At 42.5% G+C, this 19,694-nt stretch overlaps 1 protein-coding gene across 1 annotated transcript; it reads left to right on the top strand.

The window, feature by feature from the left end:
• Positions 1-7,202: 7,202 nt before the first annotated feature.
• Positions 7,203-19,331, top strand: TEKT4 (tektin 4). Its single transcript, XM_035339728.1, has 6 exons — positions 7,203-8,237; positions 14,185-14,255; positions 15,306-15,449; positions 15,734-15,956; positions 16,784-16,938; positions 18,500-19,331. Exons 1-6 carry the CDS (start codon positions 7,482-7,484, stop codon positions 18,714-18,716), a joined length of 1,566 nt encoding a protein of 521 aa, XP_035195619.1. The 5' UTR covers positions 7,203-7,481; the 3' UTR covers positions 18,717-19,331.
• The last annotated feature ends 363 nt before the right edge of the window (positions 19,332-19,694 follow it).

Below are 19,694 nucleotides of genomic sequence, written 5' to 3'. Positions count from 1 at the left end.
TAACCGCTCACCTTCCTCACCTCCCAGACAGTGGTCTGCTGGAGCCTGGCCAGCCAAATATAATTAGCCACCCACAAAAGACAGGAAAAAAAATTACTGCTCATCAGTCAAAAACCTGACATAAATGTCATTTTCATTAAAGATCTTCCACTTAGTGACTACAAAAGCCCAGCCATATCCCTGCGAATTTCCATACTAAATACCTCCTAGCAAGGGAAGTGCACCCCAAAGTAGCAGAAAGCAGTAATTCTCAGCTCCCTAAAAGGAAGCCTTGTTTGAGGGTTTTTCTATATATTTAAGAAAATCACTTTCAGCTTTGTATTCACATTCTGGCTTTTAATTTCTAGTTCCCCATCACTCTTATCTCTGCCTAGGCCTGGCTTTACAGAGAACGTTTGAGGGTTTCGTTCCCCATACCTGTAAATGTTGTGGGGCTTCAATTTTTATTTATTTATTTTTCAGGGGAGGAGAATAACAGTTAAGAACTCACAAGGCTGAACTGTATAGGGCAGCTGTTTTGGTTAGCCCGAGTCCTGAATTCTGGAAAAAGCACTGACCGTATCCTGACACGGAGACTGTCCGTACAACCCACTGGTTCCCAGCACGTCCCCACCGTGGTGGCCTGAGCCACGCTCCCAGGCGCCCAGCTCGGCTCCCCCTGCTCACAGCTCCCTGTCCACGCAGGATTTGAGTGCTGAACGCTTCCGATAGGAAACAACGTCCCAGCAAGGTGCGGCCACGCAGCAAAAGCCATTTGCAGGTGACTCACTGCAGGGCTGCAGGAGGCGAGAACTCGCACGGTGCGGATTATCGGCTTGCTCCTCGCTGACTAATTCCCTGGTACGACGAGAAATTCTCAGGCCGTGTTGTGCTTCTGATTAGCGCTGCCTGAGCTGTGCAAAGCAGCAACATGTTCAGGCTCTGGTGGGAGACCGCAAAGGCACAAACCTGTAGAAATAACATGCAGTGAGATTGGTGCCGCCTCCAGTAACAAAGTTCGTCTTGGGCTCGTCCATCCTCGCTCAGCCACAGCCTCAGCCCTGTCCCAGCAAAGACGCTCTCTCTTTATGACTTTTTTCCCCCAAACATATTTATGTCCAAACTGAAGCTCTCACTCCTCCTGCAGGTGACCTTCTGTGCCTTCATGCTGGGGTGCCCAGAAAGCTTGGGACATGGGCTGGTTTGCCCAGGTGGGAGACTGCTTTAGGATGCTTTTGATGAGAATGGAATGGAAAAGCCCTTCCAAACTGCTGTGTGCTGAAATTCCTACACCTGCCCAAGGCACTGCTTTTGAAGAGTTTTGCTCTTTGTTCCCGCAAACAGAAAACAACGTGAACAGCACAGAGTGCAACCTCAGCTCAAGTTCAAAACAGAAACATTTTTCTACTTACAGTTGCAAAGATCTAGAATCTAGATCTGTCTAGATCAAGACAGAATCCTAAACAGTCCTGAGTTCACTCGGACAAAATCCCCGCTTTCTGCTCTGCCTGCAGATGTATTTTTCAGCTGTGGAAAGAGATGGAAGCTGAAGAGAAGACTTTGTTTTCATCTACAGAGTTGGAGAAAGCTGGGAAAACGAAGCTGACTCAAACTGATGGCCTACCATTCCAAACCACAGTGAATGTCCAGGCTCCACACAGAGAAAGCAGCAGCCCTCAGTGATAAATTGAATGTTTTCCTGTTAGCTGTGGAATTTGTTAGTGTTGTAAAACTGCTGTCCATGCTGAGGACTCCTCCTGTTATTCTCTTGAAGCAAGAGTATAGCAAAAGGCTTCGCTGGGAATTCCGTACATCTCCATTTTAAACAGATGGCTGCTGAACTCCGTAAGGTCAGCACTATGCGGTCTGATTATCACCACGTGGCTCCTTTAAGCAGAATAAATTAGAAAAAGGAAAAACAAAACCAAAGACAAACCACCAAAAAGACAGCCCAGGACTTGCTTTCCGCAGAAGTGCTTGCTGTAGCCACACACGGATTTCAATTCTGAAGGTGCAGGACACACTTCTTGCACTTCCTTGACTGATAGCAATGGTTGGGAAACAAAATAATGCATGCGAGTTGCTGTTTTTTTTCAGGTTTAGGGCATGGAGCACCATATCCTTGATGGAGGAAGGCTGTTTGTTGAAGGAGACTCAACAAACTCATCAGACTTGGTCATGATTCAGTGCTGTGCTCCCACACCACACACTTACCAACCAGACCCACACTCACATGCCAGGTGTTTGGTGTGGAAGGAAGCCATGCTCTAAAAACAGATGTCAGGATGGTGTTTGGATGAGCACAAGGGAATATAATAAGACAAAAATATAGCAAAAGAAAACAGCAAAGTCGAATCTGAAAGTTAAAAGCAGACAAGTTTCTAAAGAGAGCGTGTCTTGTCTTGCTGTAAGCATGAGATCAGATTTTCTGCTGGTGTAATTTCATTTACCTAATGGAACTAAGCCAGTTTACACCACTGAAGGTCTGAACAACCAGTCTGCTTTCTCTTTTTAAATAACGCAGTGTCTCTCTCCACCCGAGCTTGCAGGAGGGGTGGGCAGCAGCAGGAGGGACCTGGAGGTGCTGGCTCAGGACAGCGTTGGTTTGTGTTTGCAGCTCAGTGGCCATGGAGGAGGCACCTGCCAGCTCCCCGCTTCCCATCCTCCCAAAACAAGCCCCTTGCCAAGATAAGTCGTGCCACGGCACAGCTTTGGAGCACCATGATGTGTCCCCACGATGAGCGCTGCCAGTGTGACATCCCTGCCATGGTGTACGCAGGAATATCCTCACTTTTCTCAGTCCTGTCTCGCCACCACCAGCTAGATGGGCATGCCAGGGGGACGTGCAGGTGAGACAAACTTTACTTACCCTTTTAATCAAGCTTTCTGCAGAAATGCTCTAATTCAACTGCTTTGTCTAATGCTCCCCTATCAAGATGGATTTCAGGAAGGAGAAAGTGCAAACTCCCAGAGCTGGTGGAAAATGCAAATAAAAACAGCATTGTTCTGGTGTGGATGGCTGTCACTCAGCCTGAGCTCACCCGCTGCAAGGATCTAATCAAACATAGGCTGCCTCTGAGATAGAAGGCAGGGAAACGAAACTTTAAATGGCATTTTCATCCATACAGGAATGGCTCAATTTGTGCTTCGTTTTGTTTGTGAAATAACTGCATTTTATAAAGAAATGCTAATACTGCTACAAATAATTAATGTTATCTGAAATTATCATATTCTAGGAGAGGGTGATTAGATTCAAAACAGCAGAGACAATTCTAATCTCAGTGATAAGAGATGATATAAAAACAACGCCAATGTTCTTAGATAACCTTTGGTCTCAGCCTTTTGTTGAACATCAGTGCTCCCGAGGCTAGCACATATTTATTTCTTAGGCTGAAATGTAACATTTTGCCCATATGTTGATATTAAAACAAAAATTTCACTTCTGAACTCTTTAATCTTTTTATTCGTGTGTTCCGTTGCTCTCAGGCAGGGATTGTGAGTACCAGACGCTGCCTTATGTAAAATAATTGACTATATTTTCTCTCCTCTGAACTAATTCACCACATTTTCTCCCTATCCATCATCTAAATGAATGTACACTGTTTTCTATCCATCACCCTGCTAAGGTACTCATCACTGGGGGATGCAGCCAGTAGATAAAAAGTATAATGATGCTATATTAAATAAAGAAAATCGATGGTCCACTCACATTCAAACTGAGTCAAATTGTGACAAGTGGGTTGCCACGAGGAGAATTTGGCCCTCCGTCTCAAGCAGAGGGCTCTTCTGAAGCAGTGCTCGCAGCCCATGCTATTTATAGGCCCTGCCTTGCTGTGTTGGGAAAGCTTCTCCCATCCTCCCTTTGCCCCAGCCCTCCTCACCAGTGCCCAGAACTTCTTGTCCTGGTCAGTGTGGACACGGAGAAGCAGGTGCCCGAGATGACTCAAGAAACCGGAGCACTCAAACAGCAGCAAATATGACGAGGCTATGTAAATTGAAGAGGTCTTGTGAATGTCTGCCTGATCCACAAAGGTAAGAAAAGCAAACCAGGATCCTTGGCTGCAGCATTTATGGTATATAAGGGTCCTCAGCGTGATTTTTGATGCCATGGCCGTATCAATTTACACTGCAGGACTGCAGTCTGGGATCCAACAGGCAGCGAAAGCAATCCCTGGTTGCTCTGCAGACAATTCAACATGAGACTGTCCCTTGTGAACAAAAAAAGGAGACCAATTTTAAAAGCAAGTCTGGCCTGGGCAGCTCAGGCCAATGTCCATCTAATGCACCATATAAACTTTAATGTACTAGCAGTCTGTTTTAGCTTTGTTTTTTTTTTTTTTTTTTTTTTTTTTCTTCCTCCTCATTGCAAAATGCTGAATTACAGTTAAATGCTAGACGGTATTTCCTGGCTGTGTGGCTGATTGCTTGCCTTTGTGCGTGGCTGGTTATTTGTTAGTAGTGAGTGATTCAAAGCCTACCAGCCGGTCCAGCCGCCCAGGGAAGTAGCTCAGCTCTCTTTGCCCACCCTACCACATTAGCTGAGAGGAAGAAAACATCTTCTGGCACTTCACAGCAGAGATATGAAAGTGACGACGCTGCTTTTGATGCAGAGGCACCACATCTCCTTGCCAGCCAGCACATCCAGGTTTTCTCTCCATGGAAATTGGGACAGAGCTGGGAGGGGATCCACAACTCCCCCATGGAGCAAGGCACTGACTCAGCTGGCACATGCAGTTGGCCTGGGAGCTGGGAACAGAGAGCCCATCCCCAAGACAGAGGATACACCCGCAGGCAGCACAGTGCCTCTGCTGCCTCCCCAACGCCTCCAAATGAAGGCTCTGCAATCCAAAATCTGTTTACCCCACAACTAGAAAATCACTCTTTTTTTGCCTCTGCAGCAATTTCCCTTGAGTTCTTTTATCTGTCCAGGCAGAGCAGCACACACAGCTTTGCAGCAACTCAGGTTTTGGTTCCACATCTCCTCCCAGCAAATTATGATTACGCCGTGTGAACAGTTTGGAGCTTATCTGCAGTAGACCTCTTTATACCTGGGAACCTAAAGGTTTGGGGTGTATGCTCCATGTTAGTGAGATTTCCCTATATTAGACATGAGAACAAAGCTCCTTCTTCCTAGAAAATATATAGCAGAAAGATGGGGGTATGTGCTCTTGGTCTTGCTTTGATTTCTCTGCTGACAGGATTACATTTAATTACTGATTATGCTTCTTAACTCCCAGAAAGGTACCATGATATAGCTACTTTGTGCTGAGATTTTGTTAAGCTTAGGAAAAAAAGTGACATTGGTCACCTGATCTTGTGGTGTGGATGTTTGCTGAACAGATGCCAGGAAGCAGCCCCAAAAGCATCACCATTGCTTGAAAAGCTGGAGGTTCTTGGAATACTATGTAACGTATTGGCCTCTGCTTGGAGAGGTGTTATGGTGGAAGTGGGTCTCATTTTCAAGCTTCTGATTCTCCATTTATGCTAATTTAAAAAATCAAAAATCAAAAATCAAACACAAGACAGCGAAAAGAAACATCAGCAATCAAAAAGCTCATAGGCACCTGAAATAAACAGGAGCATTTGATATGGGAAGGGGAACTAGTTTCTGTAAAAAGGATTCCAGCCAAGAGAAATCTTAATCTATTGCATGTCAAAAGATTTGAGCTGGAAAACATTTGTGTTCTTTTCTTCCAGTATGTTTTGTCATCGTGTACTCTGGAAGCATGTTGGATGGCTGTTAATAATTTATATGGTACAGTGGCATACTAAATCACTTGGCTGTTGGAAGAGTTTTGAAACACAGGGTCCCTGGGTTTGCCCTGGATAATGAAGGGAACTCCTGAATCTGCCAGGTGCCAATAGATTTTGCTTTTATTTCTTGCAGCAATGTGATGTACAGCCTGTTAAGACAAGATGCATCTGTGAACACTTGAAAGCAGACTTGGACTGACAAAAACAAAGCAAAACAAACCAAAAAAACACAACGTGATGACAAAACTCTCAAAAATCTGTTCCTTGGAAGCAATGTCCAGTTGGGATAACAACAATAAAGCTGCTCATTGAAGTAATACATGCATTGGATCAGGAAGAATTTACATATTATTTCTGCAGTGTTTCCCTCTTGGAGAAGACTATTAATTTATTCATCACATTTGGGACCAGCCTGCTGCTGTGTTTGCAACCTCAGACACATCCCATCGTGGCCCTAACGGACCGTTCTGCAAAACTGCCGGGGTGGTACTGACTGTGATAGGATGCCACTAATAAAGGCTCTTTGGAACCCCCCAAGAGAAAATCTTTGCTGCCCTTATTTTCAAAAATGTATTCTCCATACCAAGAACTTTCACTCTGAATAGCTCAGCAAGGCTTTTCCTGTAGACATACTGTACTTTGGAAATGCAAAATTTGCATAGAACACCATGCTGAGAAGGCCACAAGCAGAGGAACGATGCAGGCTGGGGGCAACTTAAAGAAGGGAACAGATGGGACAGTTAAAGATGCTTGGAAAAAAAAAAAAAAAAGAGAGAGAGAGAAACAGAAATGAAGTCCAAAGGGAAAGCAAAGGGTGCAGTGACTTCTGCAGTGCAAAAGAGCTCATCCAGTGGTGCTGTTTAATGAAAGGGCCAGTTATATCACAATGTTTTCAAAAGGGAAGGGGCAGGATTTCTCATCTCTGCTGGGATTCAGCCTCCTTTGTCAACATTGCTGCCGTGGAAAGGAAGTTTTGCTGGGGCTCTGCTGCCAGCCGTGGCACAGTGCATCTTTCAAATGCAAGCGCTCTGTCAGCAGCAACCACTTGATCTCTCCAAGGAGTGCAAAGCCCCGTAGGACCATTGACTTTCTGTGGGTTTAGAGCAAACTGATCTAAAGCAAAGTATTTTAAGTAGCAGTTTGGGAGGCACCTCCCAGCAGCCGGGGTGCACACCTGGGCATCGCTCCCCTCAGCACCCAAGGAGCCCCTTAGCCTGCATGGCACCGGGCGGGCGGCAGAGCACATGGCTTCATTCTTCCTATTTTCTCCTTAAAAGGGACTTTGAAGAGAGATTGCCGCAGTGCAAGGACGAGAGTGCCCTCTGTTGTCCCCGTGCTTGCAGCACCCACCGCCGCGCTCCGAGCCCTGCCTCGCCTTCCAGCGCGGCAATGCCAACCCCCAAAAAATAACCTAAAAACCCAGCCCACGCTGTCGGTGTCCCCCCAGGTGCCAACGAAGGGGGCGCGGCACCAGCCGGCTGTCGCTGGCACACGCAGCGGCCTGGGGGCCGACGTTTGGGACGGGCCCTGACAGGATCCTCCCCGTTCCTCTTCGATGAAGGGCAAGTGCGATCGCGGGGGGGAAAGGGAAGTCGCTGAGCACAAGGAAGAGGCAGAAAGAAATGCAGAATTATCTCTTTATTACCTCCCGCGCACTCGCACGGGGGAGTCACAACGGTTTCAGTGCGAGGGAAACCCGCCCGGCCCCGCCATGACAGAAACCGCCATGACACCTCCAAGGCGCCGCCATGACACCGCCAGCCCGCCGCGGCCCCCGCTCCCTCCCCATTGGCTCTCCCCGTCGCCACGGCAACACCGACTCCACCTCGGGGCGCGCCGGCGCTCTGATTGGTGGCTGCCGTTGCCGCTTTCCCTTCGCCTCGGGGAAGGTTGCGGCTGCTCATTGGCTGCTGCCGTTGCCTAGGCGACGGCAGGACGCGGCGAGGCCTAGCGCAGCCATGGCGGGGCCCGAGGCGCCCGGGCGGGCCCTGCTGACCGCCGAGCCCCCGCCGCCGCCCGTGCCCGCCTCCGCGCTGCCCCCCAGGGTGTACGAGGCGGCGCTGAAAACCGGGCCCGATTCCTCCAGCGGTCTGGCCACGGCCGGCTTCCGCAGTGCCAAGTACCTGCCCCCCGAGTGGCACCAGAGCAACTATGCCCAGTACCACCGGGCCTTCTCCAGCTGCCAGGAGGCCGAGCGCAACCGGGACGAGGCCAAGGAGCTGTGCGAGCGCACCGCTGCCGCCGCTCAGCGCGCGCAGCAGGACTCCACGGCCGCCTTAGGCCAGCGCCTGCAGGACATTCACTTCTGGAAGGGCGAGCTCCAGAAGGAGATCGAGGACCTGGACGCAGAGACCGGCCTGCTGGCAGCCCAGAAGCTGCGGCTGGAAAGGGCGCTCGATGCCACTGAGGTGCCCTACAGCATCGCCACCGATAACCTGCAGTGTCGGGAGCGCAGGCAGCCCCCGGACCTGGTCTGTGATGAGGTGGAGAGGGAGCTGCTGAAGGTGAGCAGGGCGGTAGGATGGGCAGGGCTGTTAACAGCCCTCTCGTAGTGCTGTCCCGGTCTCCGAAATGCTGAGCAGCTTGGTCAGCAGGTGGTAACTGCAGCGTGAAGGTACCTTCTGTCAGGACGCAGGTTTGTTTCCCCTTCCTGGCAGCCTGGACTCAGTCTGCCAATCCTAAATGTAGGAGGGATTATTTAAAATCCTTCCTTTGTTTAAAAAATGTTTAAAATCACATGAGTAGAACCAGAGGAGACCAGATCCCCTCTCTCAGACCAGATCCATGCAAAGTCAAAACAGAGGTTTCCTGTACCAAGCTGAGCATCCTATTCTGTCATTAAATTCTTTCCAGACTCTGCCTGGATTAAAGTCCCCTCATCTCTGCAGGCTACACTTTAAAAATGCAGTACCCCATGAGCAGACAATGTAGGGGGTACGAACCTACGGGTTAAAGCAATTCAGGACAAGTGAAATGCTGCTTGCCTGTTTCCATGCTCAAGAGAGCAGTCTCTGCCTTTTACCTTTACTACCAGGTCTGACACTGTAATCTTGCCAAGGTTCTCAACAAGGTGATCTAACACGGCACTGTTGTGTCTCAGCACAAACCATCACTTTAATGGTACGGCAGGACAGCAGCACGGCTCTCTACAATCAGTGCAATGTAGCTGTGTGACACCTGCGGAAGATGACAGCTCCAAACACACAGGGGGCCCAGACAGATGGTATTTCTGACAGTGTGACTTCAACAAACCTGATGCTCTCCTGAAATTTGTTCGATCATTTTCCTCCCAAAGAGGACTCTGTTCTAGCTGACACTTTGCTATCTGTCACTGCGATCCAGCACAGCATGTAGATTGCCTTCAAAGCTGATGTAATTATTGTGGTTGCATTATGATACAGAGAACAGACTCTGGGTCATCTTTCATTCTTGAATGATACATATCCTACTGTCCCACAAACAAATTAATGAACGCTGGCCTGCAGCTTCCAATATAATGGAAAGTTGATTCATGATGAGTTACTAATTAACGCAGATGATTAATATTTGTTGTTAGAAAAATACTTAAGAAAATTACAGGGTTGATGGAGTGATAGTATTTAGCAATATTTTCAGTAGGAGTAATGATCAATTGTAATCATTACCTAAGAAGCTGTTCTAGTGAAAAATGCAAAAATGGGAGGATTAGTGTATGGAGTATTTCCGTGGTGTGCTAGGTAGCTTTGTGAATTGCTATAAAATATAAAATATATAAAATAGTACAGCAAATATAAAATAAAATATATAACAGTACAGAAAATACAAAATAAAATATATAACATAGTACAGAAAATATCTTCATCAGCTACTCCTGTTTCAGAGAAAGATGTGAAATACAAGATTTACCCCTCAAAAAATCAATTTTCTGGCATTTCTCTCCTCCTGATCTCTGTTCCAAAGGATAGTTTGTTCATTGCTAAGAAGTCCGTCTGCTGCTGGCAATTCTTCACCTGAAATTGTGATTCTCTGCTTGTGACGACAGACCATCGACAGCCAAGTGGGATGTCATCAAAAAAGAATGATGTGAGTTCAGCTGAGGCGTGTATACCAGCAGCAGATGGACTCTTGAGAAATAAAGATTTTGTTGCCATGCCAATGACCTTTGCAGTACTGAAGGAAGAGGAGTATATAATATGAGAGGAAACCCTTCCCATTTTCACAGAGGAATAGATTTTATGGCATAAATGTTTGCAAATAGATTCTTATAATGTGCCCTCTGTGGCTCTGCCAGCTTTTTAAGCTGTACCTCTTACACTGCAAGAAGTCAAACAGAACCTTGTATTTCTTACTCTCTCCAAAAGTGAATAATAATTCTTTACACTTAGAGTTGCTCTTCCATGAATTCTGACTGTTCATTGCACGGATTTCAGAGTTAATGGCCCAGTTCCCTGATAGCTGTGTGTTCACTTGCTTACTTGGAGGAGCTATGCACATTTTATTACTAAAGTACTTACATACTTTTTATGAATGTCGCATACTTTCTAATCTCAACTCTCTTAAGAAATGGTAATGCAAGGGAGATCAGGAGTAATTTATACTCTTCCTGTGCAAAAACTGAGAAATAGAAGAAATATTTTTCCAAAAGTCAGCTGTGTGAGGAAAGGGACATTCTTTTCCTTGCACAAGGGGTTTTAGCTGCATAGTTAATTTATGTTCTGGGACATCTTCCTCATTTGAAATTCTTCCTCCCCTGCTAGCAGCCCAGCCTTCTGTTGGCTTCATTCTTTGGCATCTTCACTGTGTTCCTTCCAGCTCTCATGGATAGGTGCATGGGGGAATCTGCAACTGGGGGAAGAGCGTGTCTGGACAAGGGGCTACCTTTCACCTTGCCTTGGAAAAGCTTTTCACAGGACATAGGTCTTGTAGCTGCTTTCAGCTTTCTGCAGCAATGATGAACATTTCCAGAGCATCCCGCTGAGCTAACCACCTTTCAGCAGCCCCTTGGCAGGTGACATTTAAAGAGGCAACACTGATTGCACATACACAAGAAGTTGTGGATCTCTGCATTAATTGCACTCTCACTGTCTGTTCAGCAGGAATCATTTCAGATGACTAACAAAGAAAAAGATACACAGATACAGAAGTATCTCTGATGAAAGTTTTATGTATCCAGATCAATTTATTTTTTTCCTATTTTTGGCACACTATCTATTTCTTTGAAAGAGTTTTGGTTCCAGCCCATCTCTCCTATTTGCTTTGCAGCATAGAGTCATGTTTAGATCACCTATTGGTACATACTCCTGCTAAATAGCCACCGGTGGGATAAGGGATTAAGGTATTTAAGTGAAAGCTCCTCACATGCATAGTAAAATCAGCTGTTGCTCAGAACTTCACAGACGCCACTTAGCAGCATATTAATCTTTTCTTAATGCAGTTCTGGTTAAAAAAAAAAAAAGAAAAAAACCTGAAGAACACAATTATTTTCCCTATAAAAATGATCCTTGATGACTAAAAAGATAAAGTCTCTTAAATAGAATCATTTTATTTGGGCTGCTGCACTGGAAACAGCTAAATTCAGAAAAAGCAGTGCATGCATCTATCTTCTATGAGATTTTTTTTACTTTTATAGCACATACGAAATCTCCTCTGCATCCACCTTGTATCTGTTTAATGACAGTTTAGTATGTTTATGTGCAAGCACTTAATATTGAAAATGTAATCACTAGCACAGGACCTGCCACATAGCACTATTCTGTCAGTTAATCATGTTTCACCTGCGTATATTCTGCATTTCAAGGTTACTTCTGCATATCCAGTGTCCAGATCCATTAACTGAGTGCCAGATCCGACCGTGTTCGAAGCAGATGTATTTACATTTAAGTCATCTTTTTTACCCAAGAACTGTATTTGACTCAAGAGTGTTGACTTGTGCATTTGCTTCAACAATGATGTCAGCCCCAGTATTCCCTGATGCTGGAGACAAAGGCATTAGCCAAGATCCTGTCAACTATATAAAATTAAAAAAGTAGAGAGGGGATACAGTTGTGTGTATTCCTGCCAAATGCCTTAATGTGGCGAGGAAATCAGCGGAAAACCCTTTCCAAACACTGATCTGTAGCTTTGCCAAGTGAACTGGTGCACAACAGGACAGTCCTGTACATGGACAACTCTGTTAAAAGCATAGCACCTCGTTCAACATCTTCAGACCGTGGATTTTGAAGTGACTCAAGGAGGGCAGATATTTATGCCATGATGATCTATGGCCCTTCTCCCACTGCGATCCCACAAGCTAGCCACAGCCCCGCTTTGTCAGCAGCTGGATCCCGCTGTGATGTCTCACAGTGTAGCCAGGACTGCATGACCTAGATCAGAGGATCTTCATCTTCAGCATGGTGCCACAGCTCTTCCCAGACACGCACTATGACTTCTGAACTGTTTTAAAAGCTAGGAGAAATCATTTATTAGATAATTATTGAAAATCCATTGCCATTTACACCTGCTTATTCACTCTAAGTAGCCTTAGATTGCCATTAATTAGGAGAACTCTATCTTCAGTTTTAAGTGTTGGATTTGAATGCGTATCTCCTCAAAAGGGAAATTAGTTTTTAATTTTATTTTAGGTCATTCAACAAGGGAGTTCTCTATTTTAGCACTAGTTCACTTTTTCCATGTGTGACACTTTAATTGCTAAAGGAAGGCTTTTCTCATTTAAGATTGTGCACATTACTCACAGGAAAATGATTGCCTCTCTATTTACATGAAGACTGGTTACCCAGCACAAAATAATAACAATTACTATAAAAGTAATTTCAAGTGCTGGCTCTTTGTAACACTTTAAAATATTTTTATTATTTTTTTTTGAAAACTCAGCCATTGTAGTATTTCCTTCCTGCAGAAAGTGAATCCTAGTGTTTTCACAGCTTGTAAAATGATACCTTCAGCTATGTATTTATTTTAATTGTGTGCTTTTAAAGCCTTAAAGCGTATTTTCTTTCCAATCAAGATTGTCCTTTTTCCATTTAGAATAAAATGATCTTTTTACGTTCCCTAATGGTTTCTTATAATGGAGAAACTGACACTGCAGGGATGTATGCAGTTATTTATTTGTCAAGAACAGTTCAAGGATCAGTGAGTGCCAGCAACGTTCTGAGTATGAAGTCTATTAGTAAGAATATACTCCCGTAGTTGTCATTGGATGACTGTCACTGATGCACAACAGCAAAATTAATTAGAAGCTCTGCATGTACAAAAGCTCTTTTCAATATCTGAGCCTCAAATACTAAATTCCTTTAAATAATAAAGAAGAAAATGTGTGTTGGATGGGCTTTTATATAGCAGCATATAATCACCAGGCCAGTAAATCACTTCATAGAGCATGGATAGTCAATCCCTAAAGCAACATTATTACAGACAAAAATGAGCACCAGATACTTTTTGTTCAGGAAGAGATTTTTAGAAAGTATTGGCTTTTTTTGTTTTGAACACATTTGTGCTGAAATGGATGTTCCTGCTAAAAAGAGATTAAACTGAAACTTCAGACACTGGATCTTGCAGCCAAGAGGAAATTAACCTCTCAAACAACACTGTGTATCTGAAACAATTCTGAAGCCCTTGATACTAGCCATCACCAGAGGCAAAACAAGTTCTGGAACAAATGGGTCTGATAAAAGTAAAGCTACAAGTGTTGTCAGGTTTGTCTTGGGATGGCTGTCCTATACCTGAAGCAGACAGTGACTGTTTAAACCATAGAGCAGTAACTTCTATTTTTAGTTAATACAGAGCATTCAAAGGAAGCAGGCCAACTAAAAGTGTGATACTTCTTTATGTTAAGTAGCTCCTTATCACCATACTTCAGACAATTTTTGGAGATCTGCAGGAATCTGCTGAAAGCCTTTGCCTTGCATACAGTTAAAGCACTTGTTACAGAGCAAGGCAGCACTCTCTGAAGGTGTCTACAAGGACTCAGCAGATTCTGACTGCCACTGTCTTGCCAGAGAAATTGATCTGCTGCATCACATCCCGGTGCAAGGCAGCAGCCCCTGACTTCTGAGTTTGTGCTTGCAGGGGAGACGGGGTCCTGCCCAGCTTTGTGCAAGGCAGCGACTCCGGTCTCCTGCTGAGGACGGTGCTGTTGCCTTATTTTTTTTTTCTACTTCAAAGCTGTGCAAGTAATTCAGGTATTCTGTTTAATCTGGCAGAACACACACTTTTTCATAGAATACACATGCAATATGAAAGTAAGGAATCCCCAGGCTTTGGAAGTATTTTATGTATTGCTGCCTTCATAGACTTGTAGCTGAGTTACCTCAGTATTTGCTAACTCCAGAGAAGATCTTGTCTTGTAATAATAAAGTAACAGTGGGTAATGAGTGGAAGATTTGAGTGTATATCCACAGTGATTGAAATCAAATTGCTCTGCAGGATGGTATGTACTGCATCGAATATCATAGAAGTCTCAATGTTTTTATCTAGGAAGCTGAACTTATAAGAAATATCCAGGAGCTTTTGAAAAGAACTTTGATGCAAGCTAGTAACCAGATGCGGTAAGGTGTTTTTCTCAATACCTCGGTGGTTAATTTATCTATAGCCAAATAATTCCTGGCATATAGGGTTACAACACCCCGTGGATAAAGTTCATACCAATGCATTTATGAGCTGTGTGAATTCCATTTAAGCCTGAAAAGATATACTCACTGATGAAACTTTAGGATTATCAAGTAAGATAAGGTAAGGTGGGAGCCATGCCCTTATGTGTATTCAGTTGTCCAATTTTCCAATGCTAAACCAAAATTTAATAAAATATTATCTGGATATTACTCTCTCTTTTTGCACCTTGTGATACATTTAAACTGTAAGATCTTTTACAATAATTTGTCTGATCAAAGGACCTTTTCAAGATGAGTTTTTTGCCGCCAGATGTCACTATGAACTTACAATATGGAATTTAGCTCAACCTTCCATACCAGTATGAATGTTCATTACACTTCAAAGGGAATATTTGTTTTTAATTTATATCAAAGCCTTTGGAAAGAAGATGTTAGCCAAATCCTCAGGTGCATCAATATGATGGGGTTAACTGCTGGTAACATTGATATCTTACTTTATTATTATTATTTTTTAATATGGTTCAATTTTTGGTGTTCTACCAGATAAAATTGAATTTTATTTTTAAAAAAGAATATTTAAAAAGGCGAAATAATTTAGTTCTATTGTATCAGTTACAGTCTCAGAGTAATCTACTGAGTTTAGGCTTCTCTTTTTATAAATGCTTTAAGATCATTTTAGGATCAACAGCATCACTGGCCAGCAGAATCTTTTCAATTCCTTAGGTAAGAGTGACATCTGGTGTTAATAGTTGATAAAGACTCACTGTCTTTTGTAATCTGAAGTCATTCTAATTAGCTGGGTGATGTTTGACTCATTTAATTGAAAACAAAGCAGCAGTTTCAACTCTTAACAAAAAGGAAAGTTTACTTTCTCAATTTTCTGTGACAGACAATGGTTCAAGAGCCTATCTTCATAAACATTTATATTTCTATTGAATTGAATTGTTTTCTATTAACCACGTGTGATAATGATGGTGGCCTTTTCAGATTAAATCGTGACCACAAAGAGGTTTGTGAGATGGACTGGTCAGACAAAGTTGAAACGTACAACATTGATGATAAATGTGGAAGATACAATAACCAGAGCACCAACATCCAGTTCCATCCTAGCTCAGTGAAGTTTGAAGAGAGGTGAGCAGTTCTCATCATTACCCTCCACAACAACCCTGGTAAGATATGATACATCCTTTGCAGTGAAAGCTGTAATGCTGCTCTGAATTAAAGGTGTGATTGCTGCTTCTTTGCACATGTGATGTCATAGCTTTAAAACAGCTACATGGATAGCAGTGGTGGTGCTACCATTTCAGCATGCCACACCTCTAATGACAAAGTAGATTCCTTATACGCAGACTGGTTTTGTTGAAGTTTTTCTTTGAAATAGTTGGCTTTATCTTATTTTATTTTTCTTCTTCCAGTGCATCAACACCAGAGACATGGGCCAAGTTCAGTCACGACAACATCTATAAGGCAGAACGAGAAAAACTAGCTTCAATTAATCTTCGTGCCTTGATTGATAATATTCTTCATGACGTATCTGAGGACCTGAGGATGCAGTGTGCTGCTGTTAATGAGGCTTTTGCCAAACGTCTTGAAGAGCTGGATGATACAAAACACAAACTAGAGCATCATTTGAAAAAAGTAAGTGCTATTTTTGGAATGCTGGTTACAGGCATTATAGCATCGTTTGAAAAGATCACGGTAAAATTATCCTCTAGAAAATAATTCTTAGTCCATGTCAGGTATAAAACACTATTTTGTGTCAGTTTAGTATCTGGTAAGAGTCTTCAGTGCTGGATTATGGCTCCAATTCAGCCTGTTCTGCTGTCTGCTGTGCTGCTTCTGTAGCAGCAGCAGCAGCAGTTCCTGGCAAATTATAAGAGGTGTATTCAGACTCTGCCCCTTCTCCAGTGTTGAACAGCTCCTAGTTCTGTGTTAGGCTATTGGGAAGTATGGAAAGAACAAGTCATTCCTTAGCACCTGGCGGTAATGACAGCTGGGCAGACTTTATTTTCTGCATGTGTGTCAGTGGTTATGAAAGAGAAGGAATTCAGAATTTCATGTCTTTTTCTATTTTCTTCGCTAATGCTAGAAAACCATACAATTCCAAGCTGACCAGCAGTTCATAATCCTATTTGAAATAACTTGAGCTTTTCTTGGATAATTTACAGTTAAAGATTTACAATTAAAAGCAATTCATGGAAGTGGGATGTGTTGTGAGGAGATGTGAAGAGTTTTTGAACAGGTTACAGCATATTTTCCACCTCTTTTCAACACAGAGATCAGATTCTCAGTGTAGGAGTAGAAATAAAGATGTCAAAAACACCTTTGCACTTCTATTTCTTTTATATTCTGGCCAAATAGGTCAAAACTGTAAGTGACTCATTGGGACCATGATGAAATGTATAGCATGCACAGAGACAATATGTTTTTTTTAAACAGTTCTTTTTCTTGGGTATCCTTTTCAGACCCTCAAGGAGATTGGAGATCAAGAAGCTAACATCGCTGCTCTCAAGCAAGCTATCAAAGAGAAAGAAGCCCCAATGAAAGTTGCTCAAACGAGGCTGTATGACAGGTCTTTTAGGCCCAATGTTGAGCTCTGCAGAGATGCAGCACAATTCAGGTAAACGCTATTAAACAAGTCTTCCAAGATGTCCATTCTGTCCAGAGGTGGTGTTAGCATTTGCACTTTTTAGTGGCAAAGCCTTTAGCTTTTATTGCGAGGTTTGATTCTGATATGTCAGAAATAATTCAATTGACTAAAATCACTGCAAGGAAAACATTATTTTAACCTAATATATTGACAAATAGAAAATTTATAGACAACACTCTGCTGTTTGCTTCTATGCTTTTTTCTCCGAACTGTGGTTTCTTTTTGATTTAAATGATCCAAAAAATCTGGCTATGTGTGGATAACTTGCCATTCTTTAGCTGTTAGCAAAAGTTCACCACAAGGTGGACCATGTGCTGAAAGAATTATGTTTCAAGCATTGAGAATGTAAATGGGCTGCGCATATCCACAGTCTGAGACATGTCCTTAGCACTCCAAAGAATTGGGCTGGTGGCATTTGATTTTCAGTAATAATCCGTTTTAAAACTAGAGGTCAATAAATCCTTTCAAATTAAAGGTCTGAACGTCACATTTGTCACTTTTGATCTCATTATAAGCCTTGTAATTGATTCTCATCCTTCACATTTTCCTGCCCTTAGGAAAAGTGGGGGATCAGCTTTTGCAGGCTTACAATTTACTTGTAGCAAAGATGTCTCCCATTCAAAGCCAATATGCTGTTCTTTACACAGAGAGGAAGAAGTTATAGTTAATCCAAATGCTTTATGCCACTGCAGTCACACTCATTTAGGTCCTGATTCAGCAAATCATTCTCGTGCAAGCTTTTCAGTATGTATGTTTTCTTTAATGGGATCTAAGGACATATTCAAGTCCTTTGCTGAATGGGCATGTCTTTAATTGCTGTGCTTATTCTGTTTGTATTTACTCAGTTCCCATAGCATACAGGATTTTTGTTTTCCCAGGAAGTAAATATGTGCAGACAGAGATTGCAGTAAAGCACCTAACCCACACTGACTTTCAGCTGAACTGATGGGCTTTTTAAAAATTGTATTTATTTTATTTTTTTTTTAAATGCCATACTGCTGCTTCTTTAAAAACTTAAACGCATTTGAAGCAAAGACTGTTTTCTGATGTCTGGTACAAATATCATCTTTAATACTTGAGTTTTATACCAGTGAATAGATATCAAAATCCAGGCTTAAAAAATGCAGATACAGTCAAACTGGGTAACTCATTGAACAATTTCTGTCTTAAAATTATTAGTATGAGTGTCCTGCACAGTGGGAGAAGGTAAAGACGAATAGTTCCACTGTGCTTAGTGGCAAAAGGCATGCTTAGTACTATCTAAGTCATGGGAGACTTCAGTAAAAACCTGTGAAAGTGAAGTGGTTTTCACTAGGTGTGCAGGATCTCAAAGAGGTCCCACAGGCCTGAGTCCCGTATCCCAAAGTCTCAGGTACACTTTGATGCATTGGGATCAGTCTCTCCTCCTGCCTTTGTTGTGAGTGTTATGCTTCTACAGCTGTTGATCTTTATTCCTGTTACAGTACATGTATCCTTGGGAACACAGACAAGATTCTGCTCATTTTTATATTACTTATGTAATTCTATTCAGGTTGATCAATGAAGTTGAAGAACTAACAGAGTCCATTGAATCTCTGAAGAAAAAACTGCTAGAAGCTGAACAGTCTCTGAGGAATCTGGAAGACACACGGATGAATTTAGAAAAAGAAATAGCTGTGAAAACAAACAGTATTTTTATTGATAGGCAAAAGTGCATGGCCCATCGCACACGGTACCCTTCTACTCTTAAATTAGCAGGTTACCAGTAGTAATCTCTGTACTATGCAAAGTCTGGAAGACAAGTATAATCTAGAGTCTTTCATAGAAAATACACGGGTAATATTATACACAGAAGTACTGTTATTTTCCTTTATTTGTATTAAAATGCACTAGTATATCATGTCTGGCTTTGAGTCCTGCCTTTAAAAATTTGGTCTGAGTGCAAATCTGTATATTCAGTTTAAAATACAGTTTAAAGACAACTCATTGTATCTAGAAATTATCTATGTCCTATTCGCATAACTTGCACAGTATGTGGTATTTGGGGTTTTCACCCTAATAAATGAATATCTTGGGTGAGTATTTAATAATGTACACAGGTGTGGACATACAAAGTTTATAGCTTTCTAGCATTTTCAGGCAGCCTGAAATGAGAGCAATAAAACTGGTTGCCTGACAGAAGATCACATAAGCAGCAAGGAAATAGAGGATAGACTTTTAAGCTGTTCAAACAATATTAGTAAAAAAAAAGTTTGCACTGGTTAGATGACAATATGACTATTGACAAAAAACACTCCCAGTCTGTGACACCTGCTTATCTAATCTGAAAATGAGTTCAAGGATTTTTAACTTTCAAGTCAATTCAATCTTTTTTTTCAGGAAAAAAAAAAAAAGAAAAAAAAAAAAAAGAGAATTAAACAGCTTGTGAATAGCAATCATGCCTTTCAACTTAAGCACTTGGATGTTGAATTGAGCTCTTGATCTGTTCCACCTTTTCCCTGGAAGCAAGGCATGTGTTTGAACTATTACCCATAATGGAGAACGCATCAGATTCATCTACTCTAGTAGAGCAATGTAACAAATGTCATTCATCCATTAGCTAGCTTAGTAGGCCACTTGGTTGAAAATGTGACATATGTCAAATAAGGGAAATGATGACACAGAACAGAATTCCATTATGGTTTCCTGTATTACAGGTTTTTACTTTTAAAAAGCAGCTGACCAAAGAGAAAAAAAAATCAACCCTC

The sequence above is a fragment of the Oxyura jamaicensis genome, chromosome 14 (genome assembly GCF_011077185.1).
Source record: "Oxyura jamaicensis isolate SHBP4307 breed ruddy duck chromosome 14, BPBGC_Ojam_1.0, whole genome shotgun sequence".
NCBI lineage: Eukaryota > Metazoa > Chordata > Aves > Anseriformes > Anatidae > Oxyura > Oxyura jamaicensis.
The sequence above is the reverse complement of the archived record's forward strand: the minus strand, read 5'-3'. Positions and strand labels throughout refer to the sequence as shown.